We start from the raw sequence: 20,019 nt of genomic DNA, 5'->3' as shown, positions 1-20,019 counted from the left end.
CATTAGGGCGTGTATAAATTGTTAATATATCAACAAAAAACGCATAAATAAAATTTCACAACCTAATCTTTTCACTTATAAATGACTGAGCCACTGACAACCTAGACTTGAATCATCTTAATTTATTTATCTACCAACCGTCTAATCCACTCACCTAACAACAATGATCCACTCACCTAATAAATGCTCTTGTCGGTCCGTGGGGCCCTTAGGGCGTGGATAAATTGTTAATATGTCAACAAAAAATGTATAGATAAAAGTTCACAACCTAATCTTTTTATTTATAAATGGTTGAGTCACTGACAGCCTAGACTTGAATCATCCTAATTTATCTATCTACCAACCGTCTAATCCACTCACCTAACAACAATGATCCACTCACCTAATAAATGCTCTTGTCGGTCCGTGGGGCTCTTAGGGCGTTGATAAATTATTAATATGTCAACAAAAAACGCATGGATCAAGTTTCACAACCTAATCTTTTCACTTATAAATAGCTGAGTCACTGACAGCCTAGACTTGAATCATCTTAATTTATCTATCTACCAACCGTCTAATCCACTCACCTAACAACAATGATCCACTCACCTAATAAATGCTCTTGTAAGTCCGTGGGGCCCTTAGGACGTGGATAAATTGTTAATATGTCAACAAAAAACGTATAGACAAAATTTCACAACCTAATCTTTTCATTTATAAATGGTTGAGTCACTGACAGCCTAGACTTGAATCATCTTAATTTATCTATCTACCAACCGTCTAATCCACTCACCTAACAACAATGATCCACTCACCTAATAAATGCTCTTGTCGGTCCGTGGGGCTCTTAGGGCGTTGATAAATTATTAATATGTCAACAAAAAACGCATGGATCAAGTTTCACAACCTAATCTTTTCACTTATAAATAGCTGAGTCACTGACAGCCTAGACTTGAATCATCTTAATTTATCTATCTACCAACCGTCTAATCCACTCACCTAACAACAATGATCCACTCACCTAATAAATGCTCTTGTCAGTCCGTGGGGCCCTTAGGACGTGGATAAATTGTTAATATGTCAACAAAAAACGTATAGACAAAATTTCACAACCTAATCTTTTCATTTATAAATGGTTGAGTCACTGACAGCCTAGACTTGAATCATCTTAATTTATCTATCTACCAACCGTCTAATCCACTCACCTAACAACAATGATCCACTCACCTAATAAATGCTCTTGTCGGTCCGTGGGACTTAGGGCGTGGATAAATCATTAATATGTCAACAAAAAAGGCATGGATCAAGTTTCACAACCTAATCTTTTCACTTATAAATAGCTGAGTCACTGACAGTCTAGACTTGAATCATCTTAATTTTATCTATCTACCAACCGTCTAATCCACTCACCTAACAACAATGACCCACTCACCTAATAAATGCTCTTGCCGGTCCGTGGGACTTAGGGCATGGATAAATTATTAATATGTCAACAAAAAATGCATGGATCAAGTTTCACAACCTAATCTTTTCACTTATAAATGGCTGAGTCATTGGCAGCCTAGAGTTAAGTAATCTTAATTTATCTATCTACCAACCATCTATGCATGATTCACTCACCTAACAGATGTTCTTGTCAGGTCGTGGGGCCCTTAGGGCGTGGATAAATTGTTAACATGTCAACAAAAACGCATGGATCAAGTTTCACAGCCTAGTTTTTTCACTTAATAAATGGATGAGTCATTGACACCCTAGAATTGAGTCATCTTAATTTATCTATCCACCAATCGTCTATGCATGATCCACTCACCTAACAACAATGATCTACTCACCTAACAGGTGCTCTTGTCGGGCGGCTCTTAGGGCGTGGATGAATTGTTAATATGTCAACAAAAACGCATGGATCAAGTTTCACAACCTAGTATTTCACTTAATAAATGGTTGAGTCACTGACAGCCTAGAGTTGAGTCATCTTAATTTATCTATCCATAATCCACTCACCTAATAGATGCTCTATCGGGCCTGGCCGGGCAGTGAGGTCCGTAGGGTTGGAGAATCAACTTTTTTTTGAAACAATAACCGTGGTTCGCATAGCTGTGTGTACCATCAATATCAAGTACATTTTTAATATACTATAAGTACATTATTTGTGTACTGAAGATACGTCATTTGATAGGATATATAAAATAATGTACTTTCAGTACTCAAATAATAAACTTTCAAAAAATGTACTTTACGCACACAAATAATGTACTTTTAGTATATTAAAAATATGCTTTTTTATTTATAATCCACACAACTGGTTGGACCATGGTCCATGTAATAATGATTGACTAATAGGCCGCTTAGTCACCGTGATCTACCTCTTCCCTAATAGACTATTAATTCACTATGATTGATCCCACCAACAGCATGGTCCTCCCACTTCATCTCGTATAATGGGATATTGAGTCACCCTAGTTTATCCCTCTACTATTCAGGGAAAAAAAATCACTTTTATGAGAAAAAACAATTAGAATCTATTTTACTACTAGAACTTAATCCAAACTCTAAATAAAATTTTATAATCGGTATATTTATATTTCAGAAAAGGAATTTTTTTACTGCTGCATTTAGTGCTTTTAGGAATCAAGTCATGGCGAATCCAAACATAAATTTATTGGAATGTTTTGTGATCTTAATTTTAATTCTTTTTATAAATATTTTTAAAAAAATTGTTAAAAGAAAAAGGATTATTTGTCAAACATAATTATATATGGAGTACAAAATAAAATGTTTATACTTCTTATATTTAGCAAAATTATATTATAAATTTCCTTAGTAATATAAATAAAGAAGTATAATTTGCGGATAGATCTTAATCTTCCATCAAATTCATTAATGGTTCAGGGTTTTAGTAAAAAATGATGAATCAATTTTATAATCACTGAAAACTTTTAAGAACGGAGTTTATTTTATAATTAAGTAATAATACGATCCTAGCGTTTGATTTCTCAACATGAAAAAATGTGGATATGTTCACACTTTTTATAATGATATGTGTTCTCTCTCTCTCTCTCTCTCTCTCTCTCTCTCTCACACGCACACACACACACACATATATATATACTCACTATATCTCATTTTGCCTGTCAGTATTCATTAGTCAAACACTCAAACCAACTTTTTATTCATTATTTATTTTCTTTAGTAATTTATAAATTTATTTTTTCTGTTTAATAGTACTTTCAATATATAATATGTTTCTAATTTTAAAATGTAAGGAAATTATGTATTTTGCCTTACATGATTTAGTGTTTTGCTCGTGCAATGTATGTGCATTTTGCCTAGTTTTTACTTGTGCGATGTACGTGAAAAATTATGTTATCATGACTTTGAATAATAATATTGAACAATAGATTATAAAGAAATGTAAGCTAGGTGCTAAATAACAATTACCTAAAAGGATTATGCTTCGCCAATGCTAGGTTTTCATTTTTCCACCTCCACACTTCAAAGTCGTAGACTCATAGAAGTTCTCTTGATATAGTCTTAATATGTTTTTTTTTTTTTTTTTAAATGTTTACGCCAAGTCGCTAACTGATTTTTTTATGTAGAAATGTTGAATAGAGTTGTTAAATAGCATTGAACGACTTGAATTTTGAGGAACTTAGGATTTTGGCAGTAGCCAATACTCTCTGGCAGGGGTAAATCTAGAAATATCGTTAAGCAGGGTACAAATTTAAAAATTTTCAAAATGTGATAAAAAAATATGTATGATAAAATATGAAATTGTTGAATTAAATTACATATCATTTACCAAGACTATGTGGTCTAATGGTATCTGGGTTGGACTTTCATTTGGAAGGTTGTAAGTTTGAGCCTCAGTGGAGGCGTTATTAGCTCTTTGTGTTTCAGTAGGTTGTAGGTTGAGAAAGTATAAGAATAGATACTACAATGTAATAGAGCTAGTAGCATTCAAAAAAAAAAAAAATTACATATCATTTCCATTAATGTGTATTTCTAGATTAATTTCAATATGACAACTCATAATTTAAACTTCTAGAGTATATTGACTAGGTAGTTAATAAAATGCACATTCTATTTTAAAAAAAAATTCATAGTTGAATTACAAAACATATTTCATATCAATTAATTAATTAATTTAAATAATTAATTGCCACAAATAACACATTATAAATCTTACAATTAATAACAAAAATGAAGGAATTTACATATAAAAATTATAATCAAGTGCAATCGACAAGTTTTGAACCCTTGCTTGATCTCTTGAAACAATAAAATACCTATTAAGATTTAATCTACCTAAACCTTTGGCAACCTTTTTTTTTTTTTTTGGTATACAATTATATTATCTACTTCAATTACAACATCTATATATATATAAAATATATATATATATATATATATATATATGTGTGTGTGTGTGTGTGTGTGTGTACACACACACACACACACACACACATATATATATATATATATATAATATGGGGTGGAGTGGGGCAGGGCGTGCGACTGCCCCATCACCCCTACTGTGAGTCCGCAAATGCTCACAAGTCCTTTTTTTTATGTATTAAATTAAGTTTTAAAATTTCTTATAATTAAAATTTTAAATACATTTTAATACTTATATAATGTAATTTGAAGCCAATTGTAATGTGACCTCAGTGACTATTGAATTTAATTTTTTTCTTGTACAAATTTATTGACATAATGTGATTTTTTATTTTGTTATAAAAGTAATTAATCAAGACATCAAGTTGTATGTAATACGTCTCTAGTATAAAATGTAAGGAATAAATTAAGGTATTTTTCCCAATTAGTTATGCATGACCTAGTATTTTTGTACGACATGCGATATATGGGCATTTTGCCTAATTTTTTTACTTGTGCGATATATGTGAAAGATTATGTTATCATAAATTTGAATGACAAAATTGAATAATAAATTATAAAGAAATGTGGGTTGGTCTAATTCAAATAATGATCTAAAAAATGAAGGAAAAGGAAACTCAATAAAGTGTTTCTGCATTCACAACATTGTGCTCAAGTTTATTGTGAAAATTGTATGATTGTAAAAATGTTTCTTAATGAGATATTTTCATTATTGTTGCTTTTTCTATTTGATTTTACAAGTATTATGGTAAAAGCAATTAATAGAGGCATTGAATTGTAATTTTTATTATTGTTGCTTTTTCTGTTTGATTTTACAAGTATTGCGGTAAAAGCAATTATTCGAGGCATTGAATTGTAATTAGCATAATATTATCGATTTAATATGAATCATAGTTTTGTTATAAAGCAATAATCGAGGCATTGAGCTGTAATTTGTCTCTTGTAGAAATTTATTAATGTAATCCAATTATGAATTTTTTTGTAAAAGAAATTAATCGAGACATCAACTTGTAATTTGTCTCTAGCACAAGTTTATTAATATAGTCCAAATTCAAGTTTTGTTGGAAAAGTAATTATTAATTGAGGCATTGAGTTGCAATTCTCTCTAGCACAAAATTATTGATATAATTTAAATCAAAGTTTTGCTTTTAAAAGTATTCAATCGAGGTGTTGAGTTGTAATTCATCTATACTATAAAATTATTGATGTAATCTAAAATATATCTTTATGATATTTAATAAAATTAAAAACTTACTTGTGAAGCCCTCAAATTCACATTAAAAAGGGTAAGACATAAGAAAATTGATCCACGGGTCAACTTGTGAAATTTCTAATCCCCCAAGGGATAGGTTGTCCTATATTAACACTCCTAATAGTGTCTCAACAACACAAATGTTTTATAATACACATCACTGCATTAGTCCTCTACTCAATCATTATTGTATGGACCATGGTCCACACAAGTTGTGTGGACCATATTTTGTTTATTGTAAAAATAATGTACATTCAGTTCAAAAATAATGTACATTCAGTACAAAAATAATGTACATTGTATTCAGGGGATGTACATTATTTTTGTTCTGAGTGTACATTATATTATATAATGTACATTAAGTGCAAAAATAATGTACATTTAATATATTAAAAATGTACTTTTTGTTATGGTTCACATAACATTATGTGGACCATGGTCCACACAATAATTTGTCGTCCTCTACTAAGTACTAACACAAAGTAAAGAGAAATTAATTAGTATTTTAATTATTTTAACATTTATTATCTGTAGGTTTCATTTTGATTGTAATATATATTACTATTGTTAATATTAATACATTTGACATGTTGAATAGGTTATTTAACATTTTTACTTTAACCAAACAAAAATTTACTTTTAAAGTTTTAAGTTAAATACTCCGTATTTGTTTTTATTGAAGTGTGTTAACAGCACATTTAAAATGAATGCACCACAGTTGATTAACAATTTATTTTTCTTAATCAGTGTCTTGTGATGCACAAATATGGAATATGTTAAGATTTGCATTGTTTAATGCCAACAAAGCGAAACTGACAAACTAAATAGAAGCAGACCTGCCGTCAAAAATGAATTGCGACAGGACATCTTCATAGATCTTGAGATCTTCTGTTTTTATTTTTCTTTTATTAATCAATTATATCTTCCAGAGGTTCTTCAAATCGATAGAATCTTAAAATGTATTATAAAATCAATTAATTAATACATATTTTAACATTCTTCCAAAAGGTTGAACCTCAACCCAAATCATCGTAACTCATGAACATGAACCGCAGAGGCTAGATCTTTGCTTAGAGGTAGCTCCCATGAACATGAACCGCAGAGGCTAGATCTTTGCTTAGAGGTAGCTCCCACATTGTGGCTAGTGAGACTCAATCCCTGGTCATTCTTCTAATTTTTCACCTTTATGACCAGTTGAGCTCCCAATGCAGATATATATATTTATGTAGGGCAAATTATTCAAATTATTTATTCAAAAAAATGTAGGGCAAATTATCCTTTAGAACCAATTCTACCTTGTAAGGTGGACACAAGTCTAAATGTTTACAATTTTTTTTTTAATTTAAAATTTGTATACTACGAACACACAATGTTAATATATATGTAATTGATTATCTTGTTTTGTATTTACAAATTCCTTTCACCAACCAAATGTAGGCGGGACGAAAAGGCAAATTATATTGTGTGGATCATGATCCATTCAGTGCTGAGTATATAATAATAAAAAGTACATTTTTAATATACTAAAAATATATTGTTCATATTTTGAATGTACATTTACAAAATAATGTACTTTCAATACTCAAATAATATATTTTCAATATGAATGTAAATTTACAAAATAATGTACCTTCAATACTCAAATAATATATTTTTCCTAAATACAATTTACATTTTTAATATACTAAAAATATATAATTTGTTAGTATGATCCGCACAATAATAATTAGAGCAAAAAAAGACAAATTATTATGTAGATCATAAAAAATACATTACTTGTATATTGAATTTACATTATATTATATAAAATAATGCATTCTTCTAAATGTAAAATACATTTTAAATTTTTAATATATTAAAAATACATTATTTTTATACTGAATGTATATTATTAGATAGTAAACAAAATAATATAGTTTCTATATTCAAATAATATACTTTTATTTATAGTCCACACCGCTGTAATGCTCCGCAAAAGAGTATATATAGAAGTGTAAAAGATACCACACCGCTGAAGAATTATACCCAAGAAAGAAAACAAAAATAGAAGATGAAGCAGCAACAGCTTGACAGTCGATAAGTGTAAATTTATCTAGCAATAAAAACTACTCGTAAAAGCATAGTCTTATTTAAAATCTAAAACATTTACAAACAGTTTCTTCTTCCCAACAAAAATGTGTAAATTGTTCTTGTATTCATGTCAACCCTTAAAAGGTTGGGTCCATCAACTTATGAATGTGAGAGCATAGGCCAACCAAGAAATCTGGGCGAGTCAGGAGGGGTTGAGTGCTGACTGGGAGAGAAAAGGCTCAGCTCCACATACGTCCCAGAAGTTCCATCTTTCTCCACTGTCCGGAAAGAAATTGATCCAGGCCTTGTTGAAGCAGCTGAGTTTCTACCAGGGCTATTCACTATAGCTCCAACATGGCTTAGGTTAGTGATTAGAGAAACACTGTCATTACGGTCATCACTTATCCTTCTAGCTTCTGTATCTTTTTGTAGGTTCCTCAATGCTAAAGCATCTGCAACAGGAAAGTACACTAGTGTGCAAATACCCACCCCCGCACAACACAAAAACGAAAGAAAACCCAGGAAAGCAAGAATTTCAAACACCACTTCCCCAGGGGCAGATAGAACAGATAAACCAAGAAATACAAACCTCAATGGGAAGAAACTAGAAAAAGAAATGATTAATGTGTACACTCTCTTTCGCAATCCCTTATTGATGATCAAATGCACAATTCGTCTTCCGAGCCAGGACAAATAAGAAGTTACAATGACAGCAAAGACACCAATACAAATGGTACTCAGTAGGGGGAAAGCACAAAGGGCAATACCATCATCATTATCACCTTTAGTCTTAGGCGAAGCAGCTACACTTGTAAAATAATCAGGTAATCTGTGCTTGTAACCATCCTTGTTAAATTTTGACCCAGATAAAATTATAATAAGCTGGAGAAAGAACACAGGCAGGCAAAAAAGAAGAAGGTAGCAGGCTGTTTTGCCATTCCATTTCCGATTCAAGGTCCCTGACCTCTGCAATGATGCACGGAGGAGAAACACAACACTGAGGAACAGGCATGGTTCCATGAACCCCAGGTTCGAAACAATGTGACATTTGCAGATAGTTTCTTGCCATTTCCAGCTAAGAGCATTCAACAACCTTCCACCACATCTCAAAAGACTCAGCCGAAGAATCTCTCCAAAACCCCACAAGATTGCAAAAAGGATGTATGTGATTCTGATAATCCAAGGACCACTGAAATAATGAAGTTGGATATTCCCTTGGGTGCGGATCTGATTGCGGAAGTAGATCAAATACAGTATGCAAAATAATCCAAAAAGAAACAGAGCACTGACAAGACAGATTGTCAACACACCTAGTGCATCAGCAACTTTCAGATGGGGCATTACCCAAAGCACAAATTCCACGCATGCTCCCTGTCAGCATGGACACCAAAATATCCTCTAATAAATAAACCTCTAATCCTTCGCAACAGGAAGTATACAGATTGATATTGGAAATCTCCTGTGAATGCCAAGAAAACCATATGATAGTTCTAAGACCAGCAATTTAGCCAGGGCAATGTTGGAGAAAGAGAAGTGGCTGTTTTATAGTCCTCCAACCAGCCAGTGTTTCAGCAATCAACAAGGAGAGATACACTGTTACAACTTCAAAGTGTTTTCAAGTGTCTTCGTAATATTGAAGACACCCTATAACATTCTCCAAATGTTAGCTCTTGCAACCTACAACAATACCAACAAACCTATAATAGATGTTGGAAGATGATTATTCATAAAACCAAAGAACAGAATGAGAATGTCAACAGAAAAAGAATAGAGGAAGCCCATATTCCATATGCCAAAGGGGCAATGAGTTTTTAAAAAATTGTTTTGAAATCCGTAAAAGCATATGGAATCAAAAATCTCAGGAAGAAATGGAATGATGAAAGCATGTCATACGACCTACTAACAGACATGAGACACTCCATCCAAAAATGATTACATATTGCAACCTGATATGTTTGGGACGACAGCAAGGGAATGAATGGATTAAGGATATTTTACATACTCAATTTTGTGTCTACCTTGTAAACAATAAAATATTCAAAGTTCAATGGCAGAACCCATTTTACCACAGTCAAAGGAGACATTTGTAGAAACTGCATTTAATATCAAAATTGGATAAAATTGCAGAAATAGGGAATTTCTGCTCGTTTTCAAAATTTGATTTACAATTTCCATTATCATGCAAGTGATTTGGCAATGCCACCCTCTTTCCGTGTCCAAAAGTTACCAGCTGCAGAGCTGCTCAATGTCACAGCAGCAGGCGTTCATTTCTCAAGTCTCCAACAGGATTTCATAAGATCAAATATTCATGTTGGTTTAGGACAAACTAACCACGCGAAAACTAAAACCAGAAACAAGGCAATATGCAAGTACATACGTGCAATAAGTAACCATAAACGCCCATGCAATAAAATTTCCATAAAATCATGACTACAACAATCCCCAGGAAACACCAGCAATCCAGAAATCGCAACAGAGCGTAATAATGAATCTAAATTATCTTACGGCAGCAATATCACGCATCTCTGTTGCATGAACATATTATCATACCGTTGTCAACGCCATATTACAACAGAGCCACAGTATAACATATAATAAACCTTCACATTGATCCCGCCGTGCGCCGTGCATATAGAAATCCTAGCCCTAACCGAAATAATACGACAATGGAAACGTTACAGGGATCAAACGAGAGCTTACGAGCCGCAGAAGGTCGATCCGTGGAGCACGAACGCAGAATCGAGAAGCTGGGCGAAGCAGCTCGGAAAACCCTAAAGAGAGAGAGGAAGCGCAGAGAGAAACCAGGGCAAAAGGCAGTCGCGAGAAAGGAGTGAAAGAGAGAGAGAGAGAGTGCGAACAGAGAGAGGGAGAGGACTTTGTTGGAGACAGCCTGTCGCCAGCAAATAAACCAAACCCAGATATGGAAATTTAAATCCATTTCTCTAAAATAAATAAAAAATTAACTGTATTTAATGGGACGGAGGACAGGCTGTACACAGCTGGATACCACCGAGCTTGTTGGTACGTAAAAGTCTCGTCCTACGTGGCACTCTGGTCTTGGCGGCGTTTACGGTGAATGTTCAACGCAGTATTTTCTTTTTCTTTTTTCTTTTTCTCTTTATTTTTTAAACACAATGACTTCATAATTACGTTAAAAAAATTTAAGTAATTCAATATAAAATTTTATATGTTATTTTGGACTTTTATTGGGCCTATAAATTGGGTCTGGGCTTCGTCATTTTCTCTAAGCAAGTGTGTTGGGCTAGACCAATTATCTTGATGTGTAATTTGTGGAGCTACCCATGCAATAAATATAATAAGAAATTTCAATAAGCCCTTAAATTTAATCTAAAAGTACAATTAAATTATCAATTTGACGATCATCAAAAGTCAGGCTACTGGCGTCATTAAGTCGTTTTCTCTAGTTGTCTTCTCTAATGGAGAAGACAACTGTCTGGTCATAGACCAAACTGGTCGTCTTCTTAGAGAACTCCATTGGAGAAGACGACCATATGGTTGTCTTCAACATTGAAGAAGATGACCGTCCGGTGATCTTTTCGGCGAAGGTATCGATCCTAATTTCTTTTGCAACTATTTTGACATATTTGAGTGTTCATTTTACTTTTTAATGTTAAGGGTTTAACTGCACTTTTAGGTCAAATTTTAGAATTTATTTTACTATTTTTCCTAAGATAAATATTTATATCTTAGAACAAATAAAAAATTTACAACCTTATTTTTTGGGGTACAAATTTAATTAATGCATTCAAAATATATTTTTTAAACATCTATAATTGAAATCTTTTAAATGACACTATTTTGAAAAAATATAAAATAAATTTACATTAAGTATAAAGCCATCACTTTAGATATATAAATTTGGTTCATAAAAGTCATTATTACAAGTACATAAATTCATTATTGTGCATTATATGGTTTTGGCATTGTTCTAGAGACTAATATAAGCAGTGTGCCCCTCAAATTTGAGATTCAAACTTATAAATTTATTTTAGTATCATTATTCCCCCCCCCTCCCCCCCCCCCCCCCCCCCAAAAAAAAAAATAAAAATTTGAGATTAACATTGCTAAGTTTCTCGTAATAAATAATGAAAGACAATGTTGGGCTCATGTTTGTGTGTCGAAGCTAGAGGTGCAAATAAGCAATATGTAAGAGTTAATACATGATTTGGTCTATCGACTATTAATATTTCACAATCTTCGACATTTAACTTGTTTAATTTGATTCCAAATTATATACCTGTTAATCAAAATGGTCATAATCATGACTATTTTAGTTTGAATTAGGGACTATTTTGGATAAAACTTGCTTAATTGGGAATAAAATTAAGCACGTTTAAAAATTGAGGACTAAAATAGTAAAATTTTAATAATTAGGGACCAAACGGGTATTAACTCCAATATGTAACAACGAAATGACAAGTGGAAAAGCTAGCGGCTTCTTTCATTTCATTTGTCTTTCCCTCTTGAGCAAACTGACAAGCAAGCTTCTCATATTCTTTGCCGACAACTAAAAATGAGTACCGAATAGTAAGAGATTCTTCACCGATGATTTTCTTCTTCCGCTTCTTCTTGAAGATTGATTTCCAATTTACATTTCTTGTGTTTTCTGCAGCGATTATTTGTTCAAGTTGTTGCTAATCGGAGACTCTTCCGTCGGCAAGTCCTGCCTGCTTCTCAGATTCGCTGTAGGTTCATCTCTCTACTTCGTATCTATACGTATACGGTGTCTATATAGGTGTATGATTTACGTATGTGTACTGAAATGTGCTTATCTTGAAGTAGTGTCTGAATTCTGAGAGTTAAATTTTTTTTTTTGTTTTGTTTTTTTTTCGGGTTAATGAAAGAGACTAGATTTTGCTATAACGATGCTCTATGGTTGTTTATTTCAGGATGATTCGTACATTGACAGCTACATTAGCACCATAGGAGTTGACTTCGTAAGGCTTTCTGTCAAAATCAGTTTTGATTCAACACTGTGATTGTTCTTTTTCTCTTTTCGGATTTCCTATAATTTTTCATTCTTAGCAAGGTTTTGGATTATTATTTGCAGAAAATTAGGACAGTGGAGCTGGATGGGAAGACTATCAAGCTGCAAATTGTGAGTATTTTTTTTATTCATTTTGTGACAAGTATTTGATTGAGTAGAGTGGAGTAGAACTGTAGAAATAACCTAAAGTAGGTTTTTCCATACATTTTAATCCCCAGGTTGAATTATATAGAATTCTTGTTTTTTTAGGGACGAACTTCCATGTTATAATGCCTTGTGTCTTTGGTTTTCCTAGTGGGATACTGCTGGCCAGGAGCGTTTCCGGACTATTACAAGCAGTTACTATCGTGGTGCACATGGAATCATTGTAAGATATCCATTCACGTTGTTTTGTTCAATTAGACATTTACGGGGTCGTAGAATGATAGGAATTTGGTACCAAAAAACTAGTGCAAGATTTGAGCTTACATGTTGTTTTACTTTCCTGACTGACTTTATAATGTGTCCATTCTTTGACCAGTTTGAGGCTATACAACTTAAAATTTAGCTCATATATACAAGCCTTAATTGTTGTCTCAATCCACGGTGGGCCCAAGAAGTTAGGGATATGCAATTGTTGAAAATCTTACATGTTAAACAATTTAGCACCAGGGGTTAGTTAAGAATTCAGTTCTGAAACTGTTCTGAATTATATCTCTGTATTTTACTTATTTTGTTGGATAGATTGTCTATGATGTTACCGAAATGGAGAGCTTCAACAATGTCAAGCAATGGCTGAGTGAAATCGACAGATATGCAAATGATAGCGTTTGCAAGCTTTTAGTTGGAAACAAGTGTGATTTGGCAGAGAACAAGGTTGTGGACACAGAAACGGCAAAGGTACCATTTTTTCCATGTAGTTATCCGGTTATCCCCATACCTTCTAGTTATTAAAAAGACCTTCTCTACCATCAATGAGAGAGGACTGTGTCTACGATTCTGGCACAACAAATATTGTAGCTTAATTTTATTGACATATTGTGTAGCAACAACAATATTGGGCTTGTTTGGTAAATGGCGTTTTGACTAAACCTTAGTCAAAACTCCAAACTAAATGTTTGGTAAAATGGCGGTTTGGAGCAGTGGTTTGCTCCAAACCGCCATTTTTGCAAACGCCACTAAGAGCAGCGTTTGCCCTTTGGTGTTTTGGGGAAAGCATGTTCTTTCCCCAAAATGCCCTTTATATTAAAAAAAATTGAGTCATTAAGGCTCATTTAATGAAGAGCCATCACGGCTCATTTAATGAGCAACCCAGCTTGCCCATCAACGGATGAGCAAGCATTTGTGCAATAAATTTTTGGAACCTTGAGGAGCCTCAAGGTTCCCCTACCACTTCTCCCACCAATGTGGGAGAAGTGGTACAATTAAGGGGAGCCAACACGGCTCCCCTTATGTTTTTTTTTTTTTTTAATTATTTCTTCTATTATTATTATTATTATTATTATTATTATTATTATTACTATTATTATTATTATGTCCTTATAGGTCATTTTACATGTTAACCACTAACCTTAATCAGCTAATTTTACCAAACATCTTTTTACAAGCCGCTGGTCAAACCCACTAATATAATCCGCTAACCGCCGACACAATCCGCTAACCTCTGATTGCCAAACAAGGCCATTGTAGCTTGAACAACACGCATACCTTAATTTTATTCAACTTAAGACTTCTATGTTTTCTTTCCTAGGTTGTATCCTAAAGTTCAGTTTTCTTGTTTCATAGTATATTTAATTATTTATCATAGTCTTTCTTTTGCTAATAGTAAGGGTTAAGTGTTTTGACCTGTATTCTCTCCCGTCTCCATATATGAATAAAATCCTAACATAACCCGGTCCAAATTGTTTTTGTTTCATTGAATTGCAGGCATTTGCAAATGAGCTCGGTATACCTTTCCTGGAGACTAGTGCAAAAGATTCCATCAACGTGGAGCAGGCTTTCTTAACCATGGCTGGTGAAATTAAGAAAAAGTGAGATAACCTTCTCTATATTTGCTAGATAATTTCCCTTTTTGTTTTTTACCAGTTATCTGTGATTAGCTATCATTCGACTAATTATTATGAGCCTATGAAATTATCATCTACTGAAATATTTTCCAAGCACCACACCACTTTGGATTAGTTAAAGCCAACCTGACTGTTACATCAGGGGTTATACCCCACCCACCCCCCAAAAAAACATAAAACAAAACTAATGAATAATGATCGGTTTTATATTAACTTTTTGGCAGTAGAAAATTAGAGTATCTATTACACTAAGTGGCAAAACCCGCTGTGCACCATGACACACCAAACATGTCATGAAACCCAATTTAGAAATTTTCATTTCTGTTTAATTGATTGTGCACTTTCAGTTATGAGAAAATGTTCGCTTTTAAATACATTAACATGTAGTGCCATGTTTGAACTCAAGTTTTGGATCTCTACCAATAGCATTAAGATAATAACAAGGACCAGAGTATTTGTGTGTGATCAAGGATGAGAATAATATCGATGATGGTGGTCCTAAAAAATAGTGTGAAGAATCCAAAGATTTCGTCTTATGTTGGTCTGTAATTTTGCATACTTTTTTCACTGATTGCGATAAATTATTTCCGCAGAATGGGCACACAACCTGCTGGAAACAAGTCAGCTAGTACTGTTCAAATCAAGGGACAGCCAATCCAACAGAAGAGCAATTGTTGTAGCTAACTACTTATAGTGTAGTTGTATCCTGCTTTACAAATGTTGAATGCAAAGTAATCAAATATGTATTTCCCAGATTATGTTTACATGTGACAACATGTTTACAATGTGTACATTGTTGTTCTTTGCATATTGCAATTTGTTGCTATATATATATTTATGGCATACATCATTACTACTGGTTGTTGGGTTTTGGGGTCAAGATCAAATGTCTGAATGTGTGTGGGTGTTTTTGTCTGTGTATTTTTCTCCCTCTTTTTTCTTGTTGTTGTTGTAAAGAGAATAATATTTCTTAAAAATACAATTAACATTTTCATTGATCCATTAATAATCCAGCCAGGTAAATAATTGGTGAACAAGTATACAACCACTGGTTTCAATGAATAATATTTACAAGGACATTGAACACTAAAGGGATCCCAACACTAAATAATGAGTTTAAAGGTCATTGAATCATTGGTAATGAACTAATGAATCTTTACTTCAGAATTGAGATGAATATCTTTTGCAGTACACCAAGCAAAGTGCCTGCATTCTTCACAATATAATTAAAGCTAGCAGCCAGGTATGAACTGCACTACTAATAGACAAGCCTCAAACAATTCGCATATAAAGCCTCAAGTAGCACTCAGCTCAACCAAAAAGGTCATATTAATAATACAACAACAACAACAGGAATGGTAAAAAAATACAAAAGCTCGAACAATTGGCGCAAATAGGAATAATAAAAGAAGAAATTGAGAGGAAAAAAGCGCCAATGACCATTAGGATGAAGAGCAGCAAGGTTTTTTTGCGTTAGCCTCTTGTGCATCAACAACAAGAGTCTTCCCTTCTTTGATAGCAGCTGCTGGCTCCTCTGAAGAAAGCGACTTCTTACTAATTGTCCGATAGATTTCTGATAGAATCATCTGGAATGACTTCTCTACATTAGTTGCCTCCAAAGCTGATGTTTCAATGAACGAGAGGCCTTCCCTTTCAGCGTAACTTTGAGCATCCTCTGTGGCAACTGCTCGAAGATGGCTTAGATCGGCCTTATTCCCAATGAGCATGATCACAATGTTTGAATCTGCGTGGTCTCTCAGCTCCTTCAACCAACGGCTAACATTTTCAAAGGTTGTTGGTTTTGTCACATCATAAACTAAAAGAGCCCCGAGAGCACCCCTATAATATGCACTTGTTATGGCTCGATATCTCTCCTGGCCAGCCGTGTCCCATATCTGAGCCTTCACCGTCCTTCCCTCAACCTACATAACGAAACTATTAAGTAAACAGGCTATCATCTAAAAGCATTGTGATTCGATTCACTAATTCCCAACTAAGAAGAACAAGAATAATAGCCATAAACTGAAATCAAATCGTTGTAGCTCTTGTCCAACAATCCTCTAATTCATTAATACACAATGTGTTTTAGATTTATTTCTAGCAGCTTTAGATACAACAAGAAAATCTGCTCTGTTATAAACAAATTAGCAACTCATAATCCAGCCCACAATTCAAGGAAAACCAGAGAAATTATCAAGAAACACAATTCCAGCCCTCCAACCCAAATTAAGGCACAAGCAACTGAGATAAAAGTTTACTCAATGCACATAACAAAGCAAACCTAATGTAAAGATGCCACTATAATATTTTCCAAAAGCAATGTGTGCCATTAGGCCCATTACTAGCTTCACCATTGCTTGAAGAGAAAACCAAGAAGTTGAGGTCACATTTATAGTCCCCACCAACAAAAACCCAGAAAGAAAACAATAAAAGAATGAAACTTTAACCTCAATCTTGAAAAAAGATTAGAATAAACAGCAATAAGAAATGGCTATTATTTACTTATTTTATACTGATTCTGCAGAGGAAAAAAATAAGATTTAATAGGTACACAGTATTTATTACATTTAGTAAGTCAATAAAACATCAATTCCAAGGAGATCCAGTGCACGCATCAAAGAGCATTCACAGAATCACAGTTCATTAATGCACACAACATTCCTAAAGAGCAGTACGAAAACAACACATCCATACGTACATCTAGACACGTATACAGACACTCATGAGTTTGTAACACTAAGAATCGCAGATCTAAAGCATCAACGGCAAAACTAAGCAGCCAAAGTACATATTGGATCGAAATGCTAAAGACGATTTTTGTTTAGTGGCAATGATTTGAGAAGAGAAGAAACATGAATGACCTGAAGAGTACGAGTGGCGAATTCAACTCCGATGGTGGACTTGGACTCCAAGCAGAACTCGTTTCTGGTAAATCGGGATAGCAAGTTGGATTTACCTACTCCGGAATCGCCGATTAACACAACCTTGAACAAGTAATCGTATTCCTCGTCCGGTCTCCTCGCCATATTCTCTCTCTATATCTCTCTCTCTCTTCTTCTTCTTCTTCTTCCTGAGGAACCGCTCACTAAAGTCACTAGCTAGCTCTTCTGCGATCTACTCTCTTCTCGGTCTGAAACTCTGAATAAAGATCGTTGATGTTAATGACGAAAATGCCCCTGCTAGATACGTTCTTATGCGTGTGATTGTGGGCCAGGTTGTCTGAAATGTCAAGGATTTTGCGAATTTGCGCCCTTTGATTTCGCATGCATATTTAAAAAAGGATTTTTTTTTTGTTGCTATTTTTACTGTCTTTTTATTAAAATAAAATAAAATAAAATAAAAAAAAAAAAGCTAGATAAAGTCTCTAATTGTATTGGATATAGGCTCTATTTGGCATGGCTGGAGCTGGGAAGTTAAAAGTTGAAAAGTTAATAGATAAATAAGTTAATTAATTAAAATTAAATATTAAATTAGCTGATAAGTGTAAAAAGACATAAAATGATAAATTAAGATATTCAAATTTTAATTAATTAAGGATAATGATGTTATTTTTGTAAATTAATAAAGAAAAAATAAAAAAAAGTTTAAAAAGTCATATAAATTTATTTTGAAACGCTACTTGGGATAACATTTCAAAATAAGCTATTATTTTAAATTCTCCATTTTTATCGAAAAAAACTTATAACTTATTTGTAGCTTAAAATAAACTATAAGCTCTCAAATAAACACAATCAAATTTCATTTTGATTACTAAATATTTCATTTTCATTTTAAATTTTTATGTTTAAATTAAATTTCTCTTCAATTTTAGTTTTGGTAGTGTTTGGTAAATACTTGATAAATTAAAATTTAGTTGGTAAAAAAAAAAAGAGATAAGAAGAGTAGTTTTTTATTAGTTTTTTTTTTTTTTGAAAACGTAGTTTTTTTATTAGTTGATTAGCCTAAATTATGAAATGATAATTTTACACTTGTCATCAATCACCTTTATATATCTCTTATTGTTGTTGATATGTCTTGTAGCCCCTTTGTTATTTTTTTTAGTACTATTAACTATATTACAATATAGTATTTGTTATATGTTTTCTCTATATGTTGCAGCACAAAGAGAGTAAATACCCCACAATCAGAATTCAATTATGTGACCTTCCCTCAATGAGAGTCATAGAGGTGTCATCCGAGTACAAGGTGTTTGACATCCCTTGTTCTTTCTTTTTTTTTTTTTTTTGTAACAACAATAATAATACCGCTTTTCCTTCTTTATGATTTCACTCATCCTTGCAATCTATAATAATAATAATAATAATAATAATAATAATAATAATAATACTTTGTAAAAGTAATTTAAGAGATAAAAAAAAATTAGCATAATATGTTTATGTCTTTAGAGGTAATTTTATATACAATAAGCTAAAGGTAAAAAAACTAATTCACTAAACATTTTTTTTACAACTAGCTAATAGTATCAACTTATCAAATCACTAAACACATTTAGCTATCAGCCATCATCTAACTCAATTAGTTAATAATCATTTGTCAAACACTTCCAAGTGTTTTAAGGTAGGCATTTTGAGATGTGTGTTTGGTGTATGTTCTTAGAGCAACCTCATCACAAGTGTTTTATGATTTTTTTTTTTTTGGAATAAGGGTCAAATAGGTCATCGAACTGCACATGATAATACAATTAGGCCACTGAACCCAAAAAACCAACAATTGAGTCCCTAAACTTATCAATTCCTAACAATTCTTCCAATTTGAAGGTTTCCAACAAGTCAACAGGTCATTCTCCAAATTAATTATTTTTTTAAAAATAAAATTTAAAAATTAATTATTAAATTTAAAAAAAAAAAAAATCGGCTGAATTCTGTTTTTTTTTAATTATTTAAATAATTAATTTTTAAATTTTATTTTTTAAAAAATAATTAATTTGGGAGGATGACCTGTTAACTTGTTGGAAACCTATAAATTGGAAGAATTGTTTGAAATTGGTTAGTTTAGGGACCTAATTGTTGGTTTTTTAGGTTCAATGGCCTAATTGCATTATCGTGTACAGTTCGATGGCCTATTTGACCCTTATTCCTTTTTTTTTTTAATTCCGTAATTTACTTTAGCAATAGTTCATTTTTTTGGGATCCGCAATGACGAAAAATAAATAAAGATTCTTCCTTGGTGTGTGTTTGGCGCACCATGCACGCGCCCATAGTTAATAAGTTTTTTTTTTTTTTTTTCCTTTTTTTCCCATTTTCTTTCCTTATCGCTCATTGTTGAACATA

General features: G+C 32.8%; 3 protein-coding genes across 6 annotated transcripts; 1 reads left to right on the top strand and 2 right to left on the bottom strand.

Moving 5' to 3' along the window:
* Window positions 1-7,631: 7,631 nt before the first annotated feature.
* On the bottom strand, window positions 7,632-10,611 carry LOC109167252. Of its 4 annotated transcripts, none has more exons than XM_019316260.1 (2): window positions 10,247-10,611; window positions 7,632-9,373 (listed from the first exon to the last, which is right to left on the bottom strand). In XM_019316260.1, exon 2 carries the CDS (start codon window positions 9,035-9,037, stop codon window positions 7,856-7,858), a length of 1,182 nt encoding a protein of 393 aa, XP_019171805.1. In that variant the 5' UTR covers window positions 9,038-9,373; window positions 10,247-10,611; the 3' UTR covers window positions 7,632-7,855. The 4 variants fall into 4 exon arrangements, with proteins under 4 accessions (XP_019171805.1, XP_019171804.1, XP_019171802.1 ...); XM_019316259.1 differs by having other exon boundaries at window positions 7,632-9,393; window positions 10,397-10,611; XM_019316257.1 differs by having other exon boundaries at window positions 10,397-10,610.
* A 1,519-nt stretch (window positions 10,612-12,130) lies between these two features.
* Window positions 12,131-15,607, top strand: LOC109167029 (ras-related protein RABD1-like). The gene is made up of 8 exons (XM_019315929.1): window positions 12,131-12,244; window positions 12,330-12,402; window positions 12,607-12,654; window positions 12,768-12,815; window positions 13,000-13,071; window positions 13,428-13,583; window positions 14,610-14,713; window positions 15,343-15,607. Exons 1-8 carry the CDS (start codon window positions 12,231-12,233, stop codon window positions 15,431-15,433), a joined length of 606 nt encoding a protein of 201 aa, XP_019171474.1. The 5' UTR covers window positions 12,131-12,230; the 3' UTR covers window positions 15,434-15,607.
* A 276-nt stretch (window positions 15,608-15,883) lies between these two features.
* LOC109167155 (ras-related protein RABA2a) lies at window positions 15,884-18,000 on the bottom strand. Its single transcript, XM_019316103.1, has 2 exons — window positions 17,611-18,000; window positions 15,884-16,671 (listed from the first exon to the last, which is right to left on the bottom strand). The coding sequence occupies exons 1-2, from the start codon at window positions 17,773-17,775 to the stop codon at window positions 16,192-16,194; spliced, it is 645 nt and encodes a 214-aa protein (XP_019171648.1). The 5' UTR covers window positions 17,776-18,000; the 3' UTR covers window positions 15,884-16,191.
* Window positions 18,001-20,019: the final 2,019 nt, after the last annotated feature.

Source organism: Ipomoea nil, unplaced genomic scaffold, assembly GCF_001879475.1.
Source record: "Ipomoea nil cultivar Tokyo-kokei standard unplaced genomic scaffold, Asagao_1.1 scaffold3147, whole genome shotgun sequence".
NCBI classification, from domain to species: domain Eukaryota; kingdom Viridiplantae; phylum Streptophyta; class Magnoliopsida; order Solanales; family Convolvulaceae; genus Ipomoea; species Ipomoea nil.
The sequence above is the reverse complement of the archived record's forward strand: the minus strand, read 5'-3'. Positions and strand labels throughout refer to the sequence as shown.